This window comes from Hippoglossus hippoglossus, chromosome 6 (assembly GCF_009819705.1).
Source record: "Hippoglossus hippoglossus isolate fHipHip1 chromosome 6, fHipHip1.pri, whole genome shotgun sequence".
Taxonomy (NCBI): domain Eukaryota; kingdom Metazoa; phylum Chordata; class Actinopteri; order Pleuronectiformes; family Pleuronectidae; genus Hippoglossus; species Hippoglossus hippoglossus.
The window spans coordinates 27,411,095-27,437,921 of NC_047156.1; the positions used below are offsets into that span (position 1 = coordinate 27,411,095).

At 40.5% G+C, this 26,827-nt stretch overlaps 1 protein-coding gene across 5 annotated transcripts in view; it reads left to right on the forward strand.

Annotated features, from left to right (window-relative positions):
- Positions 1–913: 913 nt before the first annotated feature.
- ripor1 (RHO family interacting cell polarization regulator 1) overlaps positions 914–26,827 on the forward strand; it is a 33,917-nt gene continuing 8,003 nt past the window's right edge. For 2 of the 5 annotated variants that reach the window (XM_034587321.1, XM_034587320.1), the window contains exons 1-17: positions 917–1,456; positions 12,223–12,346; positions 15,521–15,673; positions 16,818–16,896; positions 17,681–17,704; positions 18,284–18,337; positions 19,111–19,260; positions 19,473–19,536; positions 20,277–20,320; positions 20,623–20,748; positions 21,125–21,273; positions 21,399–21,531; positions 21,836–21,952; positions 23,132–23,257; positions 24,854–25,026; positions 25,173–25,896; positions 26,531–26,667. In XM_034587321.1, the coding sequence (XP_034443212.1) occupies positions 1,438–1,456; positions 12,223–12,346; positions 15,521–15,673; positions 16,818–16,896; positions 17,681–17,704; positions 18,284–18,337; positions 19,111–19,260; positions 19,473–19,536; positions 20,277–20,320; positions 20,623–20,748; positions 21,125–21,273; positions 21,399–21,531; positions 21,836–21,952; positions 23,132–23,257; positions 24,854–25,026; positions 25,173–25,896; positions 26,531–26,667 (2,396 nt within the window). In that variant the 5' untranslated portion in view covers positions 917–1,437. Of the gene's footprint in view, positions 1,457–12,222; positions 12,347–15,520; positions 15,674–16,817; positions 16,897–17,680; positions 17,705–18,283; positions 18,338–19,110; positions 19,261–19,472; positions 19,537–20,276; positions 20,321–20,622; positions 20,749–21,124; positions 21,274–21,398; positions 21,532–21,835; positions 21,953–23,131; positions 23,258–24,853; positions 25,027–25,172; positions 25,897–26,530; positions 26,668–26,827 lie in introns of all 5 variants that reach the window. The other 3 variants (XM_034587322.1, XM_034587323.1, XM_034587324.1) reach the window with 3 other exon arrangements.

The window sequence follows — 26,827 nt, forward strand, 5'->3', positions numbered from 1 at the left end:
TGTACTTCCTTGGCCCTTGACAATAAACATGAAGAGTGGTTCTTGAGATATGCGTTCCATGGACGGATGGACAGACAGAAAGACAGACAGACAGAGATTTCTGGAATTAGAAGAGTGTTAGTGTTTTGCATGAACATGCTCATATTTTTGTTGAAATGAACCGAACAGTTTCCAACTGCTGAATCTGAACATGAGTGCGGTTCAGTCCTGTGAGAGTGAATGGCACTCGTGTTTACGGCATAAAAATTTCCGCCTTAAAAAATACAAAAATAAACACTTTTAGAGTGAATATGAATATGATCATGTAGTTGTAGCGTACCGGAGTTATGTTTCCCTTTGGGAAATTTGGGAAAAAAACAAGTTGTGGCTGCAAGATAATCCATGGCAATGAGATACAAATCAGTTCTTTACTGACAACACCAGGCGAACTGAACTGAAGAAGCCTCTTGGATGAGAAATGAAACTTTTCACTTAATCAAATTATGTACCCTCTAGAAGCGGCTTTAGTTTGACACACACTGTATGCACTGACACTGAACAGGGCAACATTGTGCTGGGAAAGTTTGCAACCACTTGTCAATAAAACGCAGTCGTGCACCTTCCACACACACATTCATTCAGCACTTCTATATATAGCACTTTTCTATCATATGTCCCATTCTCACAATGCTGGCACAGCCCAAGGAAACTTGTGTACAACTAAAAATACAAGTCAAAGTTCTATATAATCTTACTAGTAGTGAGGTACTCAATGACCAGGCAAATCTGAAGTATTATCACTGTGTTTTTATGTTAAATTATCATTATTATAATCATTATTGATTTATTGTATGAATCTTATTAATGTTTTGACACCCAATTGATGCTGTAAAAACAACTAAAAAAAAAGTTTATATTGACTCTCACTGTGGTGGGAGGATGTTGGGAGAAGAATTATGTAGTGTTTTTATCTGTGTGGTCAAAAACAATTTGTTCAACAGGGAGGGCAGGAAAAACTGGTGATGTCAGCAGGGAAGCGAAGGGAGGACCGCCTTGCTTTTCCTTTTTCCTCCTCCCTTCCTACCTCCCCCAACCCTCCCTCCCCTTCCTCGTCTTATCAGTGCGGTAGAGAGAGCAAGAGAGGGGATCAGTAGGAGAGTGGACAAAGTGTTATCAACTGTGATAGTGGAGATGGGGGACGCAAGAAAGGGGAAACATACCCCGCTAGAGAGAAGAGGAGTGAACTAAAAGAGAAGACGGACGTAGTTATTCCCACTGCTCAACAAAATAAGAGAGACAGATGTTACAGGCAGTGACAAAGTCAAAGAAAGGGAAGCAAGAAATCAGAAAGTATACAGACCCAAGAGTCAGTCTGTTTGCAGTGAGTATTGAGCGCCTGTTCCTGGAACAGGGTGGGACCATCTCTAGGAAGACTCAACTTCAACCACCACAACGACCATGTACAGTGGATATGGAGGTATGAACCTGTGTAGTGTGGCTCAGTGAGACAAGCTCATCTCTAATCATTAACTCAATGTTTGTCAGGATGAACTTGTTGCTGGTTAACATGTGTGTAACTTATTTTGAGTTGATGGCCAAAGACCACTCCAAACACCTACAAACCAATAACTTCTGTAAAGTTCAGTGAATGGGGATTCAGTGAATGCTTTTCCTCTCAACATAGCAACATACAAACAGGACAAAAGTGTTCCTGCTGCTAATGAAGAGATTAGCGGGGTCACTCCACCTTAAAGGACCATGCAACTATTCCACTGCCAGGACATAGCAAGTGCAGCCAGGGTTGTGGTTCCATACGTATGTCCATGTGAGATCTACTTTATACACATTTGTTAACTGAGTTTAAATGTTGTTCATATTTTTTCAAGTCTGTCTTGTCCAACACTAAAGTGCTGACATTGAAACAGTCACTGTGATTTGTAGCCCTCACTCTGTAAAACCAAAATGGCATTTTTTTTAAAAGACTGAATTTTGAATGACTGTGACCTACATCCCTCTACCTTCTCGTTATATGTTTTAAATAAAGTGAACCTACTCTTTTACATAATTATCAATGGTCAAGACGTACAAAAGCTGTATCCCAGTTCAAATGCTGCATCCTTCAGGAACTGCATTTGATCAACGATTGCGACCATAGACTATGTCATCACTTCCTCCCTGCACTATTCAGAAATTAAGCTAAGATGAATACACCATCTTATACATTTGAGGCAGAGGCAGTAGCCATCGTGGGATGGAGCCGCGGTATAGCGGTCCCCTTGATACAACAATCAACCAATCAATAGTCTCAGCTGTCAATCATGACATTTCAACAAATTGTTAATAACATCAAATAATTAATTGTCCCATCCATTAACATGGAGGAGGCAAGATTTATGATCTTTACTACAGCTTGTCACCAGGTGGCTTTGGCTTCACATTTTGGGAGCAGTCATTTTGTCCATCTTTATGTGTATGGGTGTGACTAGGCTGTTCCATTTGAAAGGCTCCTTCAAACGGTGCAGAGAAATGTGTCCTTCCATTCCTGAGCAAAAAAGGATTTTCAGTGGGAGAATTAGTCTTGGGCCACCCTATCCCAGGATTCATTGCACGCCAGTGATGAAGCTAGCTAGCTTGCTATCTGGATGGCTGAGTGCAGCATCTTAATGTGGCTACTGATGCAAGGGTGAGACAAGTTGGTGATGCATATAGACATATCTGAACAGCTGAACAGAAACAAGAGCAGACTGTCGTTTCTGTTCAGCCTTTTCTATGAAGGCCATGCTTTCGTAAAAAGACCAGACTGAATCCTCTAAAGGATGTGGGGACTGATTTGGCACACAGATAAAGACAGGGCAGTCATCCTAATAGAATTGATGCTGTGGAAAAACTATAACTACAGAGGTGAAAACCTAATCTCTTTGGCAGATGTAAAGATCCTTCTTTTGGGGCAAACTCATGAAAGTTTTTAAGCAGTTTATTTCTAATCCAATCTGACTGGTGAATCTATACTTGAGGTTTTGTATTTCTCTATGACCATTGAATGTGCAGTTGTGACTCTCTTGTTCATTTAAATACAGTAGGATTCTGATGTTGTTATTCTACAAAAACTGCCCAAGGGCATTGAAAAGATGGCTACTGAGTGAGTTGAGGACTTTGGTGGACCCTGCTTGCGTACTTTGATCTTATGATTTAATAATAATAATAATAATAATAATAATAATAATATATGATTTCTCAACTAAAATAAGTAGAGACAGTTTACTGTCTAAAATAAAACCAAAAAGAATCTAAAAATAAAACCAAAAATGTGTGCAACATGCCTTGTAAAATTGTTCACTGTGAAAAGATGCTAGAACATATGCATAGTACTTTTAAATTGCTGCAAAAAAATAATATGTCCTAATCCATCTCAATCGTAACAAGACAAACCGACCATAGACCAAGTGTGGGAGAAATAGTGACTTTCAGATTTTGAAAGAAAATGAAAAGGAAATGAACACAGTAAATACTATATGTTAATAGTATCAGTGCACAATATGAGCTGTTGTCAGCTACAGTATGAAAATATTAATATTAATATTCACTTTCCCTGTTGGCTGTAGTCTCTTGGTTTGTCTCTCTTTTAAATTTTTGTCAAAACATTTTCTTCAATTCAGGAAATCTCGCAAATGTCACCTCTCCTTCCTTTACACATGATACCAGTGAATCATAGCCTTGAAGTATTTGGACATTCAACAAAAATACAACTTAGCACAAAACTAGACATCATGTCCACTGCTGCTTTCAGTGCTGATAATTATTTTTTAGACACTAGTGTCCTTTTCCTGGAAATGAGCAAGCATGCTACACAGTAAAGCTGTGGGGTTATTCCCAGTGACTCAGTACAAGGCCATAAACTGTGCTAGTCTTTTCTGACCCTGCCCTCGTCTCAGGATGTTACTACCCTCTGGTGTTTCCTTCTCCTACAGTGCCTGGAGTTATGAAGCTGACTGTATGTACGTATGTGGTGGTGTGTATGAAATGTGTGGGAATCATGAACATCAAATGAAGCATCAATGCTTGTAGGGAGGAAAACAAAAAAACTGAAACCATCTTTCACTTTGACAGGCATGCAGTATTGTCAGTGTCTACAGTTCACCAGGAGAAACCAATTAGCTGTTTTTGTCATATTCTCTAAGCTGCCCTTGTCTCTGCTGTGGTGGCAGCAGGGACCCTCATTCGCCTCATCTCTTGTAGTTCTTGGCTGGAGACGAATGTACCTCACTGTTTCTTATCATTAACTGCAAAATACAAACATTTAATCAAACCTAATTTTTACAACATAATCATCTTTAGGTTAAAGGAATCTAAAAATACAAATACAAAGACTGAAATTAGATGCAAGATACCCGTACAAAACCATACAGGCACAGTTTGCTCTGATCTGTGCCTGTTTGGTTTCCGATTTTATAATTCTTCCTTTGTCTGATAGGCTGGATAAGTGTTGTTTTCATGGTACAATGGATGAGTCTTTCAGGTAAAATATGTGACTCATGCAGGCCATTCTGTTAATGTGGAGCACAAACTGTTGCACTCTGGACTGTACTGTGATACTGTATGTTTTAAATTTTGAGAATAAGATTAAGTCAGTGATGCTCAGTATGTCTGTTCCCTAACTTAATCTGATAAGATTGTTTTTGATGCCCTTACTGTGGTATATTGTATCAGTAATAAGTAAAAACTTAGATGTGGCTTCATCGGTCATCAGAGCACTCGGGCATTTCAACTCTAAAACAGACTGTGTTTAATTTGTATTTTCTGTTAGACTTTGCACCCATTCGCCAACTTTTACAAATATCATTAGCCAATGTCGCCTCAGCTTGTATTTTTAGCCTAACTGGATATGAAAAGATTTTCTTGGCGACAACTTAAAAGCTTACATTTAATCATTTTACATTTTATCAGCCAATTGAGACCGGAGGACCACAGGCATGTGTGTGTGGGTGATGGCAGATATGCAAGAATATGAATTATTTTTGAAGCTGCAGTTACAATTTCTATTTTTTGTATTTTTGTTTTACCTTTCAAGATTTACAGTGACTGACATTTTGTTTGACATAAAGTTTCCTGTTGCAGTGAACAAGGCTGTTTTTCTTCAGTTTGAAATATGTATATTAAATTGCAAGGATGAATTGCAGTTGTGGTCTGAAGCAAGATATGCATGGAATGCATATTTGGTGTTGAAAAATATGCTGTACATACCTGCACTTTCTGTCGTACAACTTTTTGTAGTTCTACTGAAATGAATTGAAAGGAAAAGTTTCAAACTTTAGACCCTGAGTACTACTGCTGCCTGAAATATTTAAATGTGAGTGTGTGAGTGTGTGAGTGTGTAAATGTGTGAGTGAGTGAGTGTGTGAGTGTGTGTGTGTGTGTGTAAATGTGTGAGTGTGTGAGTGTGTGTGAGTGTGAGTGTGTAAATGTGTGAGTGAGTGTGTGTGAGTGTGTGTGTGTTTTCTTGGATCTGCTAGCCTGTCTGGATTTGACATTCCTTACATGACAGAGATCCACAGGCCCAGTTTTCCCAGGGGTGCATGTGCACACGCACACACACACACACACACACACACACACACACACACCACAAAGCGCTTCTAGTGGACATAACAAACAACCTGGTAACATAGTTATTCTTAGTGCCTTTATCAGTAGTGAGTAAAGAAGTGTTTTCCTGTCGGTGGTGTATGAAAATGCTCTCGATATTTTTGTGAACAATTTTATCATGATACCTTTTGACTTCTTAGTCAATATTTATATATGCCACAATACAGTTTAAGTCAAAATTGAGAACTGAGAAATGATTAACCTGAGCTGTCAAAAGAAAATCTATGTCAGTAACATGGGAATTATCCATTCATATCGGTATATGTCTCAGTTTGAATCTCAGGGATAGCAGCAGCACTTTGTTTGTTGTCAGATGTGTGGACATTCAAGTTGTTGTTAGTTGTGACATTGTGTGTCTGAGTGGCTTGCTGTGTTTCTGAGGGCGATGGGCTCAAACTAGCTTCACTGCCTCTGCTCCTGGTGCTTTAAAAATGAAGTGAGGTGTTATTTCCTGTCTTTGTTGGCACCATTTTTCAGCATTGTTAATGATGCACACCATCAGTATGTGTATTTTAGCACCCGAGTTATTTCTGCAACTATATCATCCACAACCGGTCTAAATGCAGTCTTTTTTAAGATGAAGGTGGTTGTGAATGTTGGAAGAGCTCCTGTTTGTCTGAGCCTCCTCTGTCCAACCTCTGCTGCTAACACAACAACACTTGCTGTGGACTGTCCATTCATAAAGGAATGCCAAAGCATTGATTAGAAACACTAACCTATTACTAATGTGTTTGGTTTCTAGTCCACAGTCATTGCATCCAAATTTGAATGTTATTACTCATCTGGGGAACTGTGTGTGTGTGTGTGTGTGTGTGTGTGTGTGTGTGTGTGTGTCTGTGTGTGTGTCTGTGTGTGTGTCTGTGTCTGTGTGTGTGTGTGTCTGTGTCTGTGTGTGAACCTACGAACGGACATTTTTCCAGAATGGTCTGGGAGAGGGAGGCCAAAGAGCATCAAACAATAGGCATGGTGTCACACACTGGCTCAGCACAGTGTGTGTGTGGCACAGAGCCACAGTCTCACTGTTTATATGAGAACATCAATAGCAGAGGAGATGGTGTGACTGGAGTCTGTTGTTTTCATTGGGCAGGACAGCATCACTGTTTGGATCAGGTATGTTTGGATTAACTGATGGACTTCTGGATAAAGTAGTTGAAGTTTAAACGGAGCCAATTGATCATTAAACTTGGATTTTGGCTGATTAGCCAATGAAAGTCTGTTATAAGGCTGGAAATAGGTGGCAGGACAGTGGGTTGTGACGGGGAGAAATGTGCCATCTACCACTGGTCCGTCTAAACTGGGACAAAGACATGGCGTCCCATCAAGGTTGGTGTTTGGTTTTATTAGGGTGTAGGGTTACTTAACATAACAAAACTCCACAGTTTGGAACATACTTTCATGGTTTAGTACATTTTGATACAGCAGGTAAACAAGAGAAATGCAGAAGATTACATTTTTGTCATTTGTTTTGAAAAATGTAAACATTAAATGGTGGGTCACTGTCTGCAGTTCATGTTTTAACATTTTGTAATATGTTACTTATACATTTACATATTTAGAGAACAAAAAAATCGTCAGTTTACTCTCTTGAGACACATGTCTATAACAGTTGATGTGTACGAAGCAGGAAAACAGTTCCGTGTTAAAAGCTCCATCCGGATTTAGCTGCATCCGATCCATGTGCAGCTTCTGAGATTTGCTGTTTAAGCTGTTTAATTTTTATTTAGATTCTTTAGAATCGTTGACACAAGTTTTATATAATAATCTTGAGATATTTTTCATGTACTGGCTGCTGTATGCAGCAGCTGTTTAGCTCTTTTATATAAGATAAAAACATTTCTTAGAGATACAGCGATGCAAGTATCTTTACTAGTTTCCGTCTGACATGGTCATCATTCTTCCGTCCAGAGCACACATTGTTTAAATAGATAATGCCTCTGCACCCATCTGAGAACCCGGGTGTGTTGGTCCTAACACGAGGTGTGGTCAGGTGTTATTTTATCTTGAGGCAGCAGAAAGAAATTGACCAACAAACACTGGTCTGAAGTCAGTGCAACATCAATTCATTGTTATTTTAAGGTCACATTATCAAGATAGTAAAATCCAGCTACATAGGCAGGTGCACGACACTCAAAGTCTCTGCTATTTACACACAGATGATCTGCTTGTCTGCAAATTTACAACCGTGGCAAATCCACCATTATAATATCATTCCACCAAGGTGGCAGCTTACCTGCAGGAGATGCCACTCTGATTGGTTTATTACACCAAACACACCCATTATTCATTAGGGACTTATTACAACCCTTTGAACCATGTGCGTTTTTTTCTGCTGTTAAACTAGAAAAAAATTGATTTGGACATTAACTCATTAAATCATTATCTACCCACCACTATGCCGATGGAGGGGTGGGTAAAGTGTTAGAGTCCACAAAACACTTTTGGAGTCTCAGGAGTAAACAGCGTTCTAATACAATTGAAGTCAATTGTGACCCATTCTTCAGACTTAAACAAAAACACAGAAAAAACATAACATGCATCCATACTGCTCGTGTGGTGTCATCCAAGTGTCCGCAAGCCTCGACATTCATATCCGACTCGAAACGGCATCATTTACACTGTGTTTTAAGCTTGAAAGTCCTCTGATCCCCCTTGGAGTCGCATTCACGTTCTCACGGACACACTGTAAAACCGCACACACTCACGCGTTAGCAACGCTACGTCTGTAGGATCATCATTTAGGCTTGAAACATGGTGTAAATTAAGCTGTTTCAAGTCGAATATGAATGTTGGGGCTTGCGGACACTTGGATGACAGCAGTATGGAGGCATGTTGTGTTTTTTCTGTTGTTTTATTACGTCTGAAGAAGAGGTCACTTTAGCTGCAACACTGTTTCCCCCTGAGACTCCTAAAGGGTTTTGTGGACTCAAACACTTCACTCACCCCTCCAACATCATAGTGGTGAGTAGATGAGTGAAGTTTATTTTTTACATTTAAATATCCCTTTAAATCTCTGAGTTATTAGTTACGCTAAGATGAACTGCTGTGTCAACAACCCAAGAAGATTTATCTGGTGGCTGATAGTGGCTGATTGTGTTGGATCCAGTATGAGCCAACATTTCCACCTGCTCTGTTTGTGCACTCGATACCTCAGACAGGCTCAGCCCCTCTCTCTCAAGTGGGTTTTCTTCCCGTCTCTCACCCCCCTCTCACCCACTCCTCTGTCTGTGTGACTATTTAAACCAGGTTAAGTCAACAAATCCATTAAAATATCAAACTGGTTCTCACACACACATACCTTCATAATGATTTTCTAAGGCAGAAGTAACACAAAAATCACTGTATGTAACATGTTGTTATTCAGAATACATTTTTCATGATTAACATTTAAGTATTGTTGTGAAAGTTGTACAATCAGTTTACTGATTATAAATACTGCTAAGTACTCTTTCCATCCCTCGTGATTTATTTGAACTCCACCAGAACTGACCTCAGCCCTCAGGACTATCTCCCTTTGTTCAGCTTCCTGTCAGGAGAGGCAGTTGCATCTGACTTCCTGTAGGATTGTGACATTTCCTGTTCTGACAGAGGGGTGGGGGGCGTCATCTTGCAAAGACTTTTCAGCTGTTGGAAGAGACAGGATACAGGACAGTGGATAGGCCACAGTAGGAAAACACTAGCTGACAAAAATCCACCAGTGACTGAAGTCACAATAACAAAACACAGCTTCAGGTCACAGACTTCACATGATGGTTAAGGCCACAAAATGGAAAATGGAAAAGGGATAAGTCCGCAAAATGTTGCCTTAGCCAACAAAGAAACATGTGAGGTATCCAGATAGTATTCACTGGTTTTACATAGTACTAAGAGTATGCCCAATAACACTCACTATATCAATTGTATATTCATGGGCTTTCACAAACAGCCTGGAAACCCACAAACACAAACTGTCTATCAGAGCTGCCACCGCTTTTCGAGTCTGACTCCTGTGCATTAGAATCCAGGTTCTGTACTTAGTTTTTGACCCAATTAGATTGTATGGAGAAAATTGTGTACTAGACAACATATTGTTCTAAATGCTTCATGAATACACTCACAGTGCACTGGGACAGCCTTAGTAGTCTTAGCAGCTCCATAATGCGGTGACTGAAATGCCAAGAAGAAAGGAGCTAGGTTTCTCTCCAGAGAAAACTGAGGCTCTGAATTTTTTTGGTTTATCTTGATCTGTGTGAAGAATTGATAATACCAGAGGTTAGATTCACCAGGAACTCCAATCTAAAACTCAGTCAGTCTAAAGCAACAGTCCTGTAATAACTCCTCTTCTAATGTTCAGTTATGAAAATGGCTTTAGAGAGGTCATTTTGGAGGAAAGTGTGTGTGGTGCTGTTGGACTGATTTGTATTGTATACAGAGATGTTTCTGTTATTTATTTTAGTTCTCAGGTGGACAAAATACTAGAAACAGCTGATTCAGCATCAGCCACTTCATCATCCCAAATGACCATGAAGTTGACCTAATGTAAGCAGAGCAGTTTTAACTAGGTGTGCATATAAACTGTCAACTGAGTGTATGTTGCACATTAGACACAGTCATATTTCTAGAATATGCAATGCACTATAAAATGGTAAACTGACTACATTTATGCAGCAATTCTCAGGTCTGAACTCCCACTTAAAGCAATTTTCATGAGGAGTCACATTCACCAATTCACACACACACACACACACACACACACACACACACACACACACACACACACACACACACACACACACACACACACACACACACACAGTTATAAACAAGCACCACAGGTCACCATGGTATGAGACAAAGATACTGGACTTTAACATGGTGCACATTCACCTGCTCAGCATATAAGAGACGAATTCTGGATTTTCTTGAACATTGTGCGGCAGACTGAGCATAAGTGTTTCTCTCTTTGGCTTTGTGTGCTCAGTTCCTCAGACAGTACACTTTGAATTGGGATGACATGACACGCATGAAACTTTCCTATCTCTGCTATGGTCCATGAATTAAAACTTGATCATACAAAGAATGCTCATGCACACTGGGGTAAACACTTTGGGATTGTTGTAAGGTTACAATGTTAAAGCAAGGGCGACTGGCAGCACCATGTACAGCTGTATCAATTCAGTACATCCCTGCAGTTTTTGTCTCCGAGCTAAACTGTCAGCTGAGAATTATATTATTAACAGGCAGTTTCAGTCAACCTGTCCCTGTATGTGAGTGACTCCGCCAAGGAGCTTATTCATAATTTTTTTGTTGTTGTCTGTTTGTTAGCAGCCAAGCTATACAATGCAGCAATCAAGTTAGAGAGGTCTTATGTTATTATGAGAAGTGTTAAAAAAAATGTTGGTTCATTAACCTGTGGCAGGACAAATTCAGTAGTCTAGATAATGAATGGGAAACACTGCTTTGATGTGCTGTGATTCCACATTAGCCTTGGCAGAGGTATGCCATTCCAGTTGAAACAAGTTTTCAAAGATAAAACATAACACAACTTCTTATTATTGCATCCACCAAATCATGAAACATGCAGTGTCCCACAGTGACTCACTGATAATACACTTCAGTACACAAATTCAAATGAAGGCATGTTTGTATGTGGGTGTTTGTTAGTTTTTTGGTGGGAGGGTCTGTTGATTCTTGCTCCATCTAATAAACCTTATTACCAGAGACAGATAAAGGCCATATCACCATGTCCTGTACAGCCCTGAGTCTAGCTGCTATGAGGAGCAGAATGTGCCGTGGTGTTTACTGTGACATCATACTGCACTGTCACTCTGTACTCACATGACTGACATGATGGTATTTCTAAGTGTGACTCCAGACATGGAGCTGGATGCATAGTGTCAGAACACAACACAGCTGCTCGTTTCTGTTGGTCACTTCTGGTTTAATATATTATTAAATGACTCACTTTAAGTTATACATTCGAGAAGTAACAGTCATATTAGATTATCTGCTGAATAAGAAGAACGTAAAACACAAACGGAAAATAAAAGTACATTTTCATATCTTCATAACTTAAAAATGCTCCTAAATCTCTAGAGTAAATCAGCTGTGGCTCAGGGGATCAAGCAGGTCATCCTCCTACCAGAAGATCAGTGGTTTGATGCCTGGCTCCTCCAGTCCGCATTCCGCAATTGTCCAAGGGCAAGACACTGAAGCCCATCCCTGACTGTGCCTCAGGCTGTGTTGTCAAAACATCAAGTTTTATACACAAATAAAATTATTACAATTATATCAGCATGCTTTTGTCTGATCCAGATATGTGAATCAGATGCAGGAGCACAGGCAGCGACTGCAAAGCAATCTGTGCATGTGACTGTAACATCCCTGCTTGGATTCCCACTGAGACCCTTGTATTGTCTTTGCTTATTTCCTGTCTATCTCCACTGTCAGACTTGAGTTGTACAAATAACTCCTCAAAAAGTTTTTTAAAAGTTGCAGAGTAAGGATAGCTGTGTCCTCAAATGTGTGTGTGATGGATGACAAAGAAGAAAAACATGATTGGTGTGTCCCCGATGCTGTGGTGCCAGCAGTCTGGTGACAAGTCTTTTCCTCTGCTCTCAACAGGGAGTCCGTCCCGAACTCTCTCCACCATGTCCCTGTCCGTTCGCCCAGTCAGACGCCTCACCTCCAGATCCATCACTAGGAGCCAGAGTTTTACTGGAGTCAACAACTACGACAAGCCCTACAGGTACACACACATACACTCAGCGTGCGTGTAAGTGTGGGAATTGACTTTTTGGTGTAATATGATTTTTTTTGTCACCAACTTTTCAGGGGTAAACAGTGTTGCAGCCGAATCCAATACAATTGAAGTCAATGTTGACCACTTCTTCAGACGTAATAAAACAACAGAAAAAACATAAAATGCGTCCATACTACTCGTGTGGTGTCATCCAAGAGTCCGCAAGCCCCGACATTCATATTTGACTTGAAATGAGTTCATTCACACCGTGTTTTAAGCGTAAAAGTCCACCGTAAGTGGCTAAGCTAGCGGACGTAGCCACACGACCGTGAATACCATGCGTGCCCTTGGGCGAGAGGGGGTGTGTGGGTGTGTGTCTGTGTGTGTGTGTGTCTGTGTGGGTGTGGTGAGTCGATAATGAGTGAATTTTTATTTTTCTGTGAACTATCCGTTAAGTCCAGTATTTCTCTTTTAAAACCTGTTTTTACAAATGAATTGTGTATGTATATGTTTATGTACAAAAACATAATAATTTGGATGAAGTACTTTGGATTTATGAGATTTGAGGCTGGTTGGATTGCATGCTACAGAGCAGCTTTTACGCAGATGAGCTGAATCGAACAGTGGCATTTTATTATGATGTACTGTAGCTTCCCTGTTAACTTGCACTGACACTCAGGCCTGATAAGCACAAGGGTTTCTTGATGTCACTGTTGTATCTGTCATGACTTTGATTGAACAAAGACTCACAACTGACTGTGAAATTATGAAGCCATTTGACTGAGGCCTCAATTAAATGCTGTAGCATTTGACACAGATTTACAGTGATTTCAGTTTGTTTGAATGAGCTTGTTGTGATCAGTGCATTCAGTCACTGAGGTAAACATGTTTGAAGTTGTTGGTAAGCATATCCTCTGCAGTCTTTGTGTTAAAGGGGACATAGCATGACAATTCCACTTTGTTAGTGCTTCTACAGGTTAATGTGGGTATCTGGCATGTCTACCAACCCAAAAACTCTGGGGAAAAACACTCGCGCGTTTTGTTATAGTTCCTCTAAGTCAGAAACGTCATGCTTGAGTGACTCGAATGAGCTTCCTGGGTTTTGTGTCGTAACAAGGCACTGGAAGTCTCCCTACATGGTCTTGACCAAAGTATGTTACAGACATTTCATTAAGACCCCAAGGAACCATATCAACTTGTGGTAAAATGGGCATGCTATGTCCCCTTTAAGAAAAATCACATGATCATATTTCACACAGTTTACAAATTATCTATGAAAATATGACATATGAAATATGCAAAAATAAATACATTCATACACTGTTCAGAACTGGTATTAACATGCATCCCCAGTGATCTGATCACAAGTGGACAGCTCTGAGTTCATCAGTTCACCTGTGTGTCTCCAGTGACCGCTTGTGAATAAACACAACATTTCTGTTCACAAAGTTTGAAGACTCAGTCATAGTTCATTGAAACTGTAGCTGACTTAGAGCTGTCCACTTATGATAAGATCACCTGAGACACAGGTTATTAGGCCCACAAACTACCTAAGCCCTTATTTTACATCAGCCATTATTAGTGTATATGAAATGATGTGTTATGTACATATACAGACAGCATTAACACAGATGTGGCACTTATACTAATAGTAGTTGTTGCCTGGCTGCACTACCTTACATTCACAATTTGTCTCATAGTGCTTAACAAGGTGCAAGTTCTTCTGCTCTTAAACCTCAGCAAGAATATGAAAAAACTACCAAAAAAACAAAGAGGGATCCCTCTCCTAGGACGGATAGAAGTGCAATAGATGCACGTGTCAACAAAATCCCAATATTTACAACATTGGAGACTTAAGGGAAAACGAGTAAGCCTGAATTCTCGAAGTGCAGTGATAAAGGGTGATATGGTACTATGAGCTAAGGTATGAGGTGCCATATCATTCAGGGCTTTGTATTGTAAATGAAAAGTCATCTGTCTTCCTGGTTCTTGTCAGGACACGTGCTGGCAATATGGCCAAGCTATAGAGCCTTTAAAGACTTACTGTTGGAGTATACAATAAGTCTGGACATAACAAAAGCATGAACACATTTTTATGCAGCTTTTCGAGATGGGACGTCTGTGATTTTTGAAATGTTATTTAGGTGAAAAAAGTTAGTCCTTGAAGTTTCTTTTGAATGGGATTTCAAGGTCAAATCCAAAGATTACTCACAGATTCCTCAGTTTCCCTGGAAGCAAAACTTTGGTCCGCACAGATGACTCTGTGTTAATTTGTACAAATTGGAATCGATCATATAATTAAGATGTAAACTGGGTCAGGGCAGTTCCTTTAATGCCCATTAACTATTACAGTCTCCGAAGTAGAATGTGATGATCAATAGTATCAAATGCTGCACTAAGATCTAACAATATGACAGAGACACACCCTTTATCTGAAGCTACGAGAATGTAATTTGTGACTTATGCTAAAGCTGTATCTGTGCCGTGATGAGCTCCAAACTTTGACTGAAAGTCTTCCTATACATTATTTTTCTGAAGAGAGTCACAGAGCTAATTAGCGTTAACTTTCTGAAGGATTTTTTAAAGAAAGGAGAAGTTGGATATCGGTTTGAATGGCTAAAACCCCTGGGTCCAGAGTGGGTTTTTTTAAAACAGGTTTAATTATGTGGTACATAACTAATGATAAATACATTGTATTCAGTAAAGTACTATTTCTTAATGTACAGAATTTCTTTAATTAACTTCTTTAATTACATTACAAATTATTCAGTTATTACAAAATAACTGTGTCCTTGGGCAAGATGCTGAACCCCGAATTGCCCTCATAGAACAACAAAGTGCTGCTAATAGATGCACTGTATGAATGTGTGTGTGAATGGGTGAATGCCAAACTGTACTGTAAAGAGCTTTGAGTGGTCATCAAGACTAGAAAAGAGATATATAAATATATAAACTATTTTACAAGAAATGCTTCACAATATGTTACTTTAAGTTGTTATATCATGTAACATCCTCTAACATCTCTTGTAAAAAACAAGAGACTTTAATTTCAACAACATCCAACTTAAAGTCGGTACATCATGGAGAGTTTCCCCTTCATTACTGATTATTTAAAATGTTAAAAATATATTTTTCAGTGTAATGTTTTCATGTAATGAGCCGGTGCTGCTGATGTTGCAGGAACCTCTCGGTGTTCAGCACCCCAGGTCTTAGTAGAAAGCCCAGCAGAGCCAGCAGGATGTTCACTATGTCCACCAAGTCTAACCCACCACCAAAGGTTCCTCAACCAGAGCGACTGGATCAGGTCTATGAGGCACTGAGGAAAGGCCTTCAGTAAGTACACACACACACACACACACACACACACACACACACACACACACACACACACACACACACACACACACACACACACAATGCTGCAGGGACTAATATTTCTGTCTTAGTTCTAGTACTGTGCTCCCACTTCGTACTATTGAAGTCTAGAAGAAGAAATGTCATCATTTGATAATAAATCCACCTGATTGGATTTTGTAACATCATCCATGTCTGTTTGGAAAGGTTTTCACAGACTTTAAACAGACTGCAAATAGTGGGTAACATGCTAACATAAGGCTTAAAGATCCCATTAAATGGTCAATTCATTCATTCATCACAGATATTTCTGCCTTTTTACTCCACCATAACCAAATGTTGGATCTTCATTATCAATAGCTCGTTGGTTTGAACTTAAAGGATTAGTTCCACATTTAGGAAAACAGTCTAACTCACTTTGTTTCCAATAGTAAGACGATAGTATGATTCTGTCTGTTAACTATGAAGCAACGATCTGTCATTTTAGTATACCAGGCTAAGACTGGAAACAGAAAGCACTAGCCCCCAGTTATGACTGCAGAAATGTTGAGCTATTGCTTTAAACTCGCTGGGCTAGAAACACACAGTATTCAGGTGGACAGTGCCATTGAGTCAGCTCCAATTACCATTACATTACATTACATGTAATTCATATTTAACCCCCTGACATATCATACAGGGAGACATAGTGGTCAGTATTTTTGTGTATACATAATAATTTTGATTCCAGAGCAGAAATCCAACTCCATTTGGAATTTCTTCATGAAACTTCACAATAATGTTGATCAAGTTGTGATGTAATGCCTTTTGATATTTTGGGTTTAATGAGAGAAATATTATGACCTTGGGTTACTGATAGCCCTAAATGATCAAATGTGTCAATTGTTCTAGGTGCCAGGTGGATATGTCATTTCCTGATGAGCAGAACAATAGGTTAATCATGAGGCACAGTCAGGTGCAGAGTTAAATCATTTCTTCTTCTCCTTTTTCTTCTTCTTCTTCTTCTTCTTTGTGTGTGTGTGTGTGTGTGTGTGTGTGTGTGTGTGTGTGTGTGTGTGTGTGTGTGTGTGTGTGTGTGTGTGTGTGTGTGTGTGTGTGTGTGTGTGTGTGTGTGTGCGCTCAGGTCTTACCTGCAGGTTCATCAGATGGACTTGGACAACCTCAGCAGACAAATGAAAGAATCAAAGAGGAACTCCAGACTGGTACGTCAAGTCTTGACACGTCACTGTCTGCTTCACAGTCTCCTTTTGTTGAATTATTTTTTCACTTTTTGACTTTTGGGTGAGAGTGTTTTGGCATGTTGATAACGTAACACTGTTTAAATCTGCACTGTAAGCATTCTTGACATCTTGGTAACTGCCTGAAATTTTTTGTTTAATAATGGCACCATGTTCGTTTATATTGCTTCCTTATAAGCCCTTCTTTCACTATGAAATTCTGTATGTCAGTGGGATTGAAATTTCACAGAAAAATGAAGTCTTGATTTACAGGTCAAAGGAAGTGCATCTGACACTGCCCAAGCAAAACAGAAAGAGGGTAGCTCCTACACACTTCCTGGTAGCTATGGGTAGTGTTGCACAGGCAGTGGTGGAATGACAGGAAAGACACAGAGAGAGCCAGTAAAAACCTAGTGACTGACTGCTGACCAATGCAGCATCCTATTGGGTGCTGTCCTGGTGACAAATCCATAAAAAGGTTATAAACAATCCTTCAGTGGACATTATTCCTTCTAGATCAGAAAGTAACTGACCCTGTCTTTACACTACCTTTATTATAGGGTAGAGATAAAACTTTCTTGATAAAATTGGGATTAGCCAGGGCTGATAGTGGTAGCTTTGTTGCCAGCGTCTTTTTCCAACAGTAAAACCACTTGGTGATGCTGGAGTAGATGTTTCTACTCAAACATTGGGACCATAAAACACATTGTGCTGCCACTTAATTAAAATGTGAAAAATACTAATAACTCGTTGCTTTGTTCTTCCTAAGGGTTTCCTGTATGAACTAGACAAGGTGAGTTACTATCAGTTCTTCAATATTTACCTCAGCTGCTAAGAAGCTGTACAACAGCTCTATCAGAGACAGACCTTTATTTCTGAGTCTGTACCTCTTTAAAGTATGCATTCATAATTTTGTTTTCTTTTAATTGCTATGGATGTAACCTCAACACGTCACTGTGTTTACCACAGCACTAAGTGAATGAATACAACAGGCATGTCATAGGCACCACTCTGCTCTTCTTACTTTCTCTTCTCTACCACTTCTTCTGTCCAGTCACTTTTACTGTTAAACTATCCTCAGCTCTTCCTGCACAGAAGTTTCACATTGAAAGCCCCCCGCAGCTTTGGCAGACTTTTAATTTGAAACATATGTAGGAAGTCTTCGAAGTTTAACAGCAATCCAAAAAAGAAATTAGATTCAAGTAATAGTGTGTTGTATTGTGTATGCATTTACACATTTTAACACACTTCAGTGTATTAAATTCATTTGTTCTTGCAGCCTGAGCCATAAATTGACTTTGGTTGATACAATGTGAAAATAGTTCAGTCTGTGCTGATTTGTGGGATGTGACTCTGTGCTTCACTCTCACAGCAAGTGAAGGTGACTGAGAGGTACATAAGACGACTGGAGTTTCACCTCAGCAAGGTAAGACCACTGTGATCCCTGACCCCATTACAAACAGTAATCAGTAGTCAATCAGTGAATCAGTTAGTCAGTCAGTCAGTCAGTCAGTCAGTTAGTGAGTCAGTGAGTCAGTCAGTGAGTTAGACAGTTAGTCAGTCAGTCAGTGAATTCATCAGTAAGTTAGTCAGTCAGTCAGTGAATCAGTCAGTAAGTTAGTCAGTCAGTCAGTCAGTAAGGCAGTCAGCGAGTGAGTTAGTGAGTAAGTGAGTGAATTATACAGTCAATTAGTTAGTCAGTCAGTCAGTCAGTGACTAAGTCAGTCAGTCAGTCAGTGACTAAGTCAGTCAGTCAGTTACTGTGGAACCTGGGGTTGCTCAGCGAATCTTGATCCAGTCTTTGGCTGTTTGTCAGAACCCTGCTTGGATCTGTCCTTCTCCTGTACTTGGGTAAAGGGGTAAAAGCAGATACAGACGGACACCACAGTGTGGTTGGTGCATTGCTGTGTGTCTGCAGCTTTCTCACTGTATTTCATTCTGGAAAATCAGACAGTAGAGCTACTCAACTGCAGACATGTCAAAGCTTATGCATATTGGTCAACAGAGGCATTTTTAAATGTCAGTGTGTGTTTGAAAATGTGCTCTGCAGTTCTGCTCTATAACACAGACAGGGCTCCCTGACTGTCACCCTGACCAGACTCAGTTGTGGACAGTTTTGTAATGATTTCTTTTGGCCTCTCTTTCCTCTGCATAGGAGGGAAAGATGAAGTGGGTAAACTGTTGGCCCTCTTGTTACAGATCGAGGAGCTATATGAAGCCTACTGCCTGCAGAGGAGACTCCGGGATGGAGCTGACAAGATGGTCAAGGCGTACACTGCCTCTCTAAGCAGTAAGGAGGCAAGGGAGAGCTTAACAGAAGCCAACAAAGGCTACAAAGAGTACACTGAGGTAAGACAAAGGACTGGAGAGTGTGAACATAGTATTCAAATCGGTGAGAGAGAAATAGTAAATGTATAGTAATCCTTGTGGGAGATAGGGTATTTAAGAGTAATGAGAGATAACAATTGCACAGTTAATGGGGATGATATATAAAATAAATACTCTGTAGTTGAGGCATGTTATTTACAATAAATTAAATTTTGTCCTAATCCTGTCTTTAGAACATGTGTGTGTTGGAGAGTGAGTTGGAGAACCAGCTGGGGGAGTTCCACATTAAGATGAAAGGTAAGAATCTAACATTCACGGCAAGCTCACCCACGTGTCTTTACTCTTTCCTCCTTCCTTTCATCCTCCATTTTTGTAGGCCTCCGCGCCGGTGACAGCCAGTGGCTGCCGGCATTATGTTTTTGGTTTGTGCGTCAGTTCGGCCATCTCGGGAACGCCTTGAGAGAATTTTTTTTAATTTGGCCACTCCTAAACACTGTTAATTCATTGTATTTATTGCAGCAAGATACTATATTTAGGCTTTCGAGCACCATGATGTTAGAAATGGGATTCAATTGATTTTATGTTTGTTTTTTATTAACCAGCAATCAATATTGACCTATGTGAAATTTGTTCAAGGGGTAGTGGAGAAGGAAGACTACAAAATAATTCAGTTCAGTTATAAGGGGGGAGCGAGTCGCTCACCCAATTTCCATATCCCCCTTGATATGCTCATAATGGACTGTACTGAATTTGGTGCAATCTCAATCATAGTAACATTATAAGTACATTATTAGTAGTCCCTTAAAATTAGATATGCACATTCTTTACATCCTCCAGTATTTTCCTATATTTGGCACAGATTTGCCTTATCAATACCAGTACCCCAGTATACCTGTCTAGTTATGTTTTGATTTTATTATCTAATATCACAGTAAATAATTGTTTTGATTTTGTTTTTTATATCACATAATAATAATAATAGGTTTGAGTCTATGAGAAACCTGTACATACAGTATCTGTCTCTGTTTGTCTTTCAGGTCTGGCTGGATTTGCCAGATTATGTGCTGGTGACCAGTATGAAGTGAGTGTCTCGCTCTAGCTCTCGCTCTAGCTCTCTCTCTCGCTCTCTTTATGTTTTATTGTTTGTGTGCGCTCAGTCTGTGTTTCACATGTGAAGTTCTTGCACAGTGATGGAAGGTCGAAAGGTTGAACGGTTCCTTGATGACCATGTAATCTATTTAAACTTTTAGTTATGCCTTTGTTCACTTTCTGAATTTGATGAAATGATTGATCTCAATGTCTCCATTTTGTATAACTGAATCATCAGCGTTAGTTTAGTTGATTTTTGTCCAGTTTTCAATAGTGTGTGTGTGTGTGTGTCAGATCTTTATGAGGTACGGTCGGCAGCGGTGGAAGCTTCGAGGCAGAATAGAGATCAATTCCAAGCAGGTGTGGGACAGTGAAGAGATGGTGTTGCTGCCGCTCGTCAATGACTTCCTCTCTGTGAAGGTCAGTCCCTCTCGATGTCTTCTGCCTGTCTTTTACTGGTTTTATTTCCCTTTAGACTTAGTTCCGATAGGTCAATGAAAGCATTGTGATCTGGAATACACCTTATGAAATGTAATTGCCCATGCATTCTTCATGTTGTCCTTGTGATTCTTGTGATAGTAAATATCTTTGTGGCACGATTCTGTTGCCGCTAGCTGGCGCTCTCTTTTTGCATTCTTTTTACTCATCTGAGATTAAATGATTAAATAGGGTGAATTAGGTTAATGAAACATGTTCAGTGGGGACGATAATGTTACTGCTTCCACTGATATAAAAAACTATACACTGGCCGAAGACGATAGTAGCCTGATCAAACTATATTTCTGTGGTCTCCTAGGTGACAGAGCTGAAGAGCTTAGCCAATCACGTGGTTGTAGGAAGTATTTCCTGTGAGACTAAGGATCTGTTTGCTGCACTGCCCCAGACAGTTGCTGTGGATATTAATGACCTTGGAACTGTTAAGCTAAGCCTCGAAGTCACCTGGAAGTAAGTTTTTCCAACTGAGCTGTCAGAGTATTGAACAGTGCACTGAGTGTTTGTTTGTTTGTTAATTTAATCATTAAAGTGTTAACTAAAGTGTGTATTTATTGTTCGCACCCCCCTTCTGTCAGTCCTTTTGATAAAGATGATCAGGGGTCAATGGCGAGCTCTGTCAACAAGCCCCCGACCGTCAGTAAGAGATTCTCAACAATCTTCAACCAGAGTCCACCTGACACGCCGTCCTTACGTGAACAAGCCTTTTATGTGAGTTCTCCCATATTCCTATTTCTTCTTCCCTGTAACGAGAGAGGTGCAGACAACTGAGAAATTATCAGGCTATGCCAAGTAAGCTGAGTTATAGATTTCAGGTGACTGTTGTAAAAAGACATTGAAGAAGAAAGCATTTCTATTCCATATCAAAGAATTTATAACCACACTTCTGGAACTGGCTGTACACTCATGGACAACAGGACAGTTTAGTCACTGTAGAGTGAGTTGAGGCAATAATCTCTGGTCCCTAACCAGCTCTATTGCACTTAATTCCACCTGCTGCTACCCTGACATCCAGTCTCTGCCTCGGAGTCTGACCAGGCGGCAGCACTGGCCGCTGTTGGACATCTTCAGAGACACACTTAGCCAGAGCTGTTCCTGTAGTGACAAGTCACCAACAAGACAGCCCACTGCAGTAAGTCTTCGTGGGGTAGAACCCAGCAGATTGTAGAAATGTAGATCCCATTGGCTTATTGACTAGTGGCAGTAATGATAGTGTAGTACATTAGAAACCTAGAACAGTAGTCTCCATTTGTTTTGAGCCTCATGGAGCCATGAGGTATGTACAGTATTCAAGGTTTCCAAACAGCTAAGCAGCTGATTTCAGTGACTGTCAGCTCAGCTCCAGTTTGAGAGCAGGAAAAGGAACTCTGCTGCTGTAGTGTTTGATCAAACTGAAGGTCTGCACACACATGACTTCTCTCTGGCCAATGGAGCTATTGGAGCCCCTCTGACAGACTAAGACTACTTTTATCAAGGAGTCATTACTGGCATCATGCTGTTCTCAGTTTCTTTTTAAACTCCAAGTAAGGTGGTTTAGATAATCTGGAGTAACTACTGGTTTGTTTCTGATGATGCTGCCATGTTCTCAGATCTCAACAGTTACTCTGGTGAGTATAACGTTATTAACCTTGAGAGGCTGCTAGATTTTTTTTACCAACAGAAAAATTATTAATTGTGGCAGAACCACAGTGGTTCAGACCAATGACTGTGTATAAAGATGGACGACATGACAGCAAAAACATCTCCATCGCTGAGCTCCGCCCAAGAATTCTATGTCTTTGTGTCTCTCTTGAAGGTATTGATGGTGTTGCAATCACCACACATGAAAATAGAAGTAGTTCTATGCAGAATGACAACAAGTAAGCTTGAGAGAGGAGTTCACAGCCCACCTCCTTTCAAACCTATGTACGCTGCTCGACATGACCCTGAATGTCACAGTTTCAAAAGTTACTATAGACGCCTTTTGATATTCTCATCGAATTGCAGCAGTCAGACGCTGTTAGACTATCTGTTGAGCTCTTTGTTTGAAGCCCACTGACCATGTTCAGTAACCTGACAGGCATAGACACGGCATAAAAGTATTAAGCAGAGGGAAAAGCAGTTGCTGGATTAGAAGTAGGTACAGCATATATATCCTTCAGTCACTTATATCCTCCAACAACATTTTGTTAGCCATCTGGAAGACACTATTGCGATAGGTGAATTTGGCATCTGAATGTGTTCACCTCTATAATCAAACTTGTTTGTGTTTGTCCACTTACAACAGTTTCTTCATCTGTCCAGCCTTTTAAACAGCACTCCTCTGTTTTAGAACATGCTGCGTCGTCATGAAGAGTTAGAGAATGGAACAGCGTGGTCAAATTCTTCTGAATCCTCTGATGACTCCTCTAGTCCTCAGCTATCTGCAGGAGGTCCACGCAACTCGACACATCATAAGGTAACACACAACAAACACTACACACTGATCGTGATTCTATGTAGCTCTGAAAGCTACATACATGTAGCTTTTTATTGGCGGGGTTGGTTTAAACAAACTGAAGCCAGACTCAACTCAAACAACACAACACATATCACTCTTCACCTGCTGCTGAATCTGTAAATCTGGTTGGGTCCTTTATCCTCTTTTTTTCTTGTTGGGGTGTTTTTGTCAAGAAATTACTGGATTTGTCGAAGTTCCCCTGAAGCCGGTCAGCTCGTAGCAGAGGTAACTTAGTGACGACTGATGTACCTGAGACAGCGTCGAGGGTCGACCAATCACATTAGATTTAGAAAACGTAGATCAGTTCCTATTGGCTGTAAATAAAAGTGGTGTCCGGGGCACGGAGAATTAAATTATGTTTAACATTTTTATACAGGCTTTTTTGTCTCAGGGTGTTAGAGGGGGTGCCCCAGGGCCCCATATTACATCACATTACTTTACTTTTCAGCCTCACTCTCTGTAACATGTGACCTCTACACAGTTAACATTCTAAAGAGATGACTGGATTCTGCTCACTCCCTCAATTTTCCAGTATAAACAATAAACAATAATAACAATTATAACATCAGTCGATCTTACCTGACCTCTCCAGACTATTTAGAATTAAGCTAAGAGACAATGCTGATCCAGAACTCTTGGTTTAATGTTCATGAACGTATAAAAAGCAATCTGAGGATATATGTTCTTAACTATATGCAAATAGGATCCGACTGTGGAGCCAAGGGTTTTATTCAGACCAGTGTGATGGTGGTAAATACTAATAACAATAATAATAATGGCTTGCATTTATGCTATATAAATGCAAGCCATTATTATTATCCTTTCACAGGACCCAAGAATGCTTTACATATGTCTGTGAATACAAAACAGAAAAGAAAAGAAAAGAAAAAAGTAATAGTACACAGCAAGATAGAAATAAACAGCAGGGTGGGGCATTAACTGAGGCCAAAGGCCTTAGTGAAGAGGTGGTGCTTGAGGATTTTTTTGAAGATGTCGAGGGATTCAGTGTTGTGTATTTCGGCTGGGAGAGAGTTCCAGAGGGAGAGGGCTGAGACACAGAAGGCTTTGTCTCCAAAAGTTTGCAGTTTGGTGTTGGGGATGGAGAGCAAACCTGAAACAGGAAGAACCCAGGTGAACCCTCTTTCTTAGAATGGTTCACAGAGTTGGTGTCATACAAACAAATCTTTCAGCTCTAAGGACTGGACTAAGAAATAAGTGGGGAAGAAGGGAGACTACTGATCTCCTTTCCTAACTTTGACCTGCCAAAAGCCACAGCGGTGGCTCAGCAGGTCGAAGTCTCCTTGGGCAAGATACTCAACCCCAAACATGCTGCATATACATGCACTGTATGAAGGTTTGTGTGAATTGATGAATGGCAAAAACTGTACTGTAAGGTGCGTTGAGTGGTCATCAAGACTAGAAAAGCGCTATATAAATATAGACCATTTACCATTTATTATCTTTTCACTGTAGAACCCAATTGTGTTTCTTTACTGCAATGTTGCGTTGTGTCTCCTGGTGACTCCATGGGTTCATGTCTCTCTGGCTCTCTAGGCAGTGGTGGTGACACCAGAGATTCAGCCAACTGCAACAGAAAGATCCTCCCCTCAGCCTGACATCTCATTCAGCCTCAGAGACTCTTCCTCCCAAACTCCAAAATCCACCTATATGGTATGCTCCGTCAGTGAGGTTGCCAACACCACCCATCACCCAACAGAGAGCAACAGGTAGTATTCACTTTGGAGATTTCATTTTAATCCCATTCTACATTCTCATACTTAAATATAGTTACAAATACACTGGGATGTGTTAAAATGCTTGGTATTTTGTGTGTTCTATCAATAATTAAACTGATTTATGAACTCATTCACAGAGAAGAGGACAAGGGGACAGCCACTGAGATGACAAAACCTGACAGTGAGGAAGAGGATGCAGGGAAACAGTCTCCCACTGCAACAGGGGATGGGTTGGTGACCAATAGCCACACCTCACACAGTTACTCGCGCTCTCTGAGCCACATTAGTGAAAGCAGCGCCGATGGTATTGTGTTAACGGATAGGTCAGCTGGGGAATCAGGGGAGGAGATTTCTTTGGCCTCTGGGATCTCCATCAATGACATTGAAATGGAGCTGCCCAGCAGAACTCCTGAGTTACCTAGCTCTGCTGCCACAGACACTGACATGTCACCGAGGAGGCTTGATGTCGTCGAAGAAAACACAACAGTGAATGATGTCACAGATCAACATCCAATCAGGTTGCCACAGGATACATCCAGCTCTGTCCTCACATCATTCTCCCCTAGGACTGAAGGAATGAACTCTAGCCCTCCATCACAAATGAACACACTCCCACACCTCGAGTGCAACATAGTCCCAGAGAGCGGGGATGCAACATATTCAGCTCGGCGGGTGTCGGTGGAGGAGGAGATGCCATGTGCAGATGCAGATTGTCTGTCCAGAGAGGGTGATGGTCCAGTGGACTGCGGGCTGGAGGATGCCCTGGCAGTTGTAGTTTCCTCTCTGGATGATTACAGGGGACAGTTCCCTGAGTTACAACTACTGGAGCAAGAGCTGAAGCTGCTGCAGGTTACACTGAAGGTGAGGACAGAACATGTGTGCCAAACAAGAGATACTTCCAGAGTTAGAGTAACTTTCACTACACTCAAAAAAAGTACATGCAATGTGTGTCATCGAGGAAAAAATACAGGTACACTACAGTCAACTGTCTTTTGTCTTATGTATTATACACATGTTTTAAATGTTTTGTTTTTGCTACATAAAGAGCAGGATATTTCCAGTCCATATCCCTTAAGTGATGTCACAAAATTCCAGAAATACACACACAAACACCCACAAATACAAATATACACAATGCATAAATCTAGTTTTTTACATGCACCCTGGGTGTGCTGTGTTGTTGTGTTTCAAATCAAGGTAGATCTCTGCAGTGTGTGACTGTGCATGCGTTTTTTCTCTTCAAGATCCATTGTGTGTGTGTGTGTGAAGACATATGTATATTGTATCTGTGCTCTGTTCTGTGTACATCTTAAGACATAGCTGACTACTGATACACAATCTAAATATGGACGTGTGTGTGTGTGTGTGTGTGTGTGTGTGTGTGTGTGTGTGTGTGTGTGTGTGTGTGTGTGTGTGTGTGTGTGTGTGTGTGTGTGTGTGTGTGTGTGTGTGTGTGTGTGTTTCTGTGTGTGTTTCTGTGTGTCTGTGTTTTTAGGGTGGAAGGCACAGCCGTTCACCCAGTGTGGCCAGCCTCACAGTGGAAACAGCTCTGGGCAGCTTTGATTTCCTCAACATGTCTGACTGGGAGGAAGATGAGGAGGAAAGGAGTGACAAGAGGAACAGAAATGGCAGGTCAGTGCTGCTCAATGACTGATGAATGTTACTCAAACACAACAATCGACCTTCTCATGAGCACAAATTCTGACATGAACATATATTACATACATGGGTTTAGCTTAAGACCTCCTTGTGTGTCAAATAAATAACCTAATAAACAACCCTCTCATTGTAC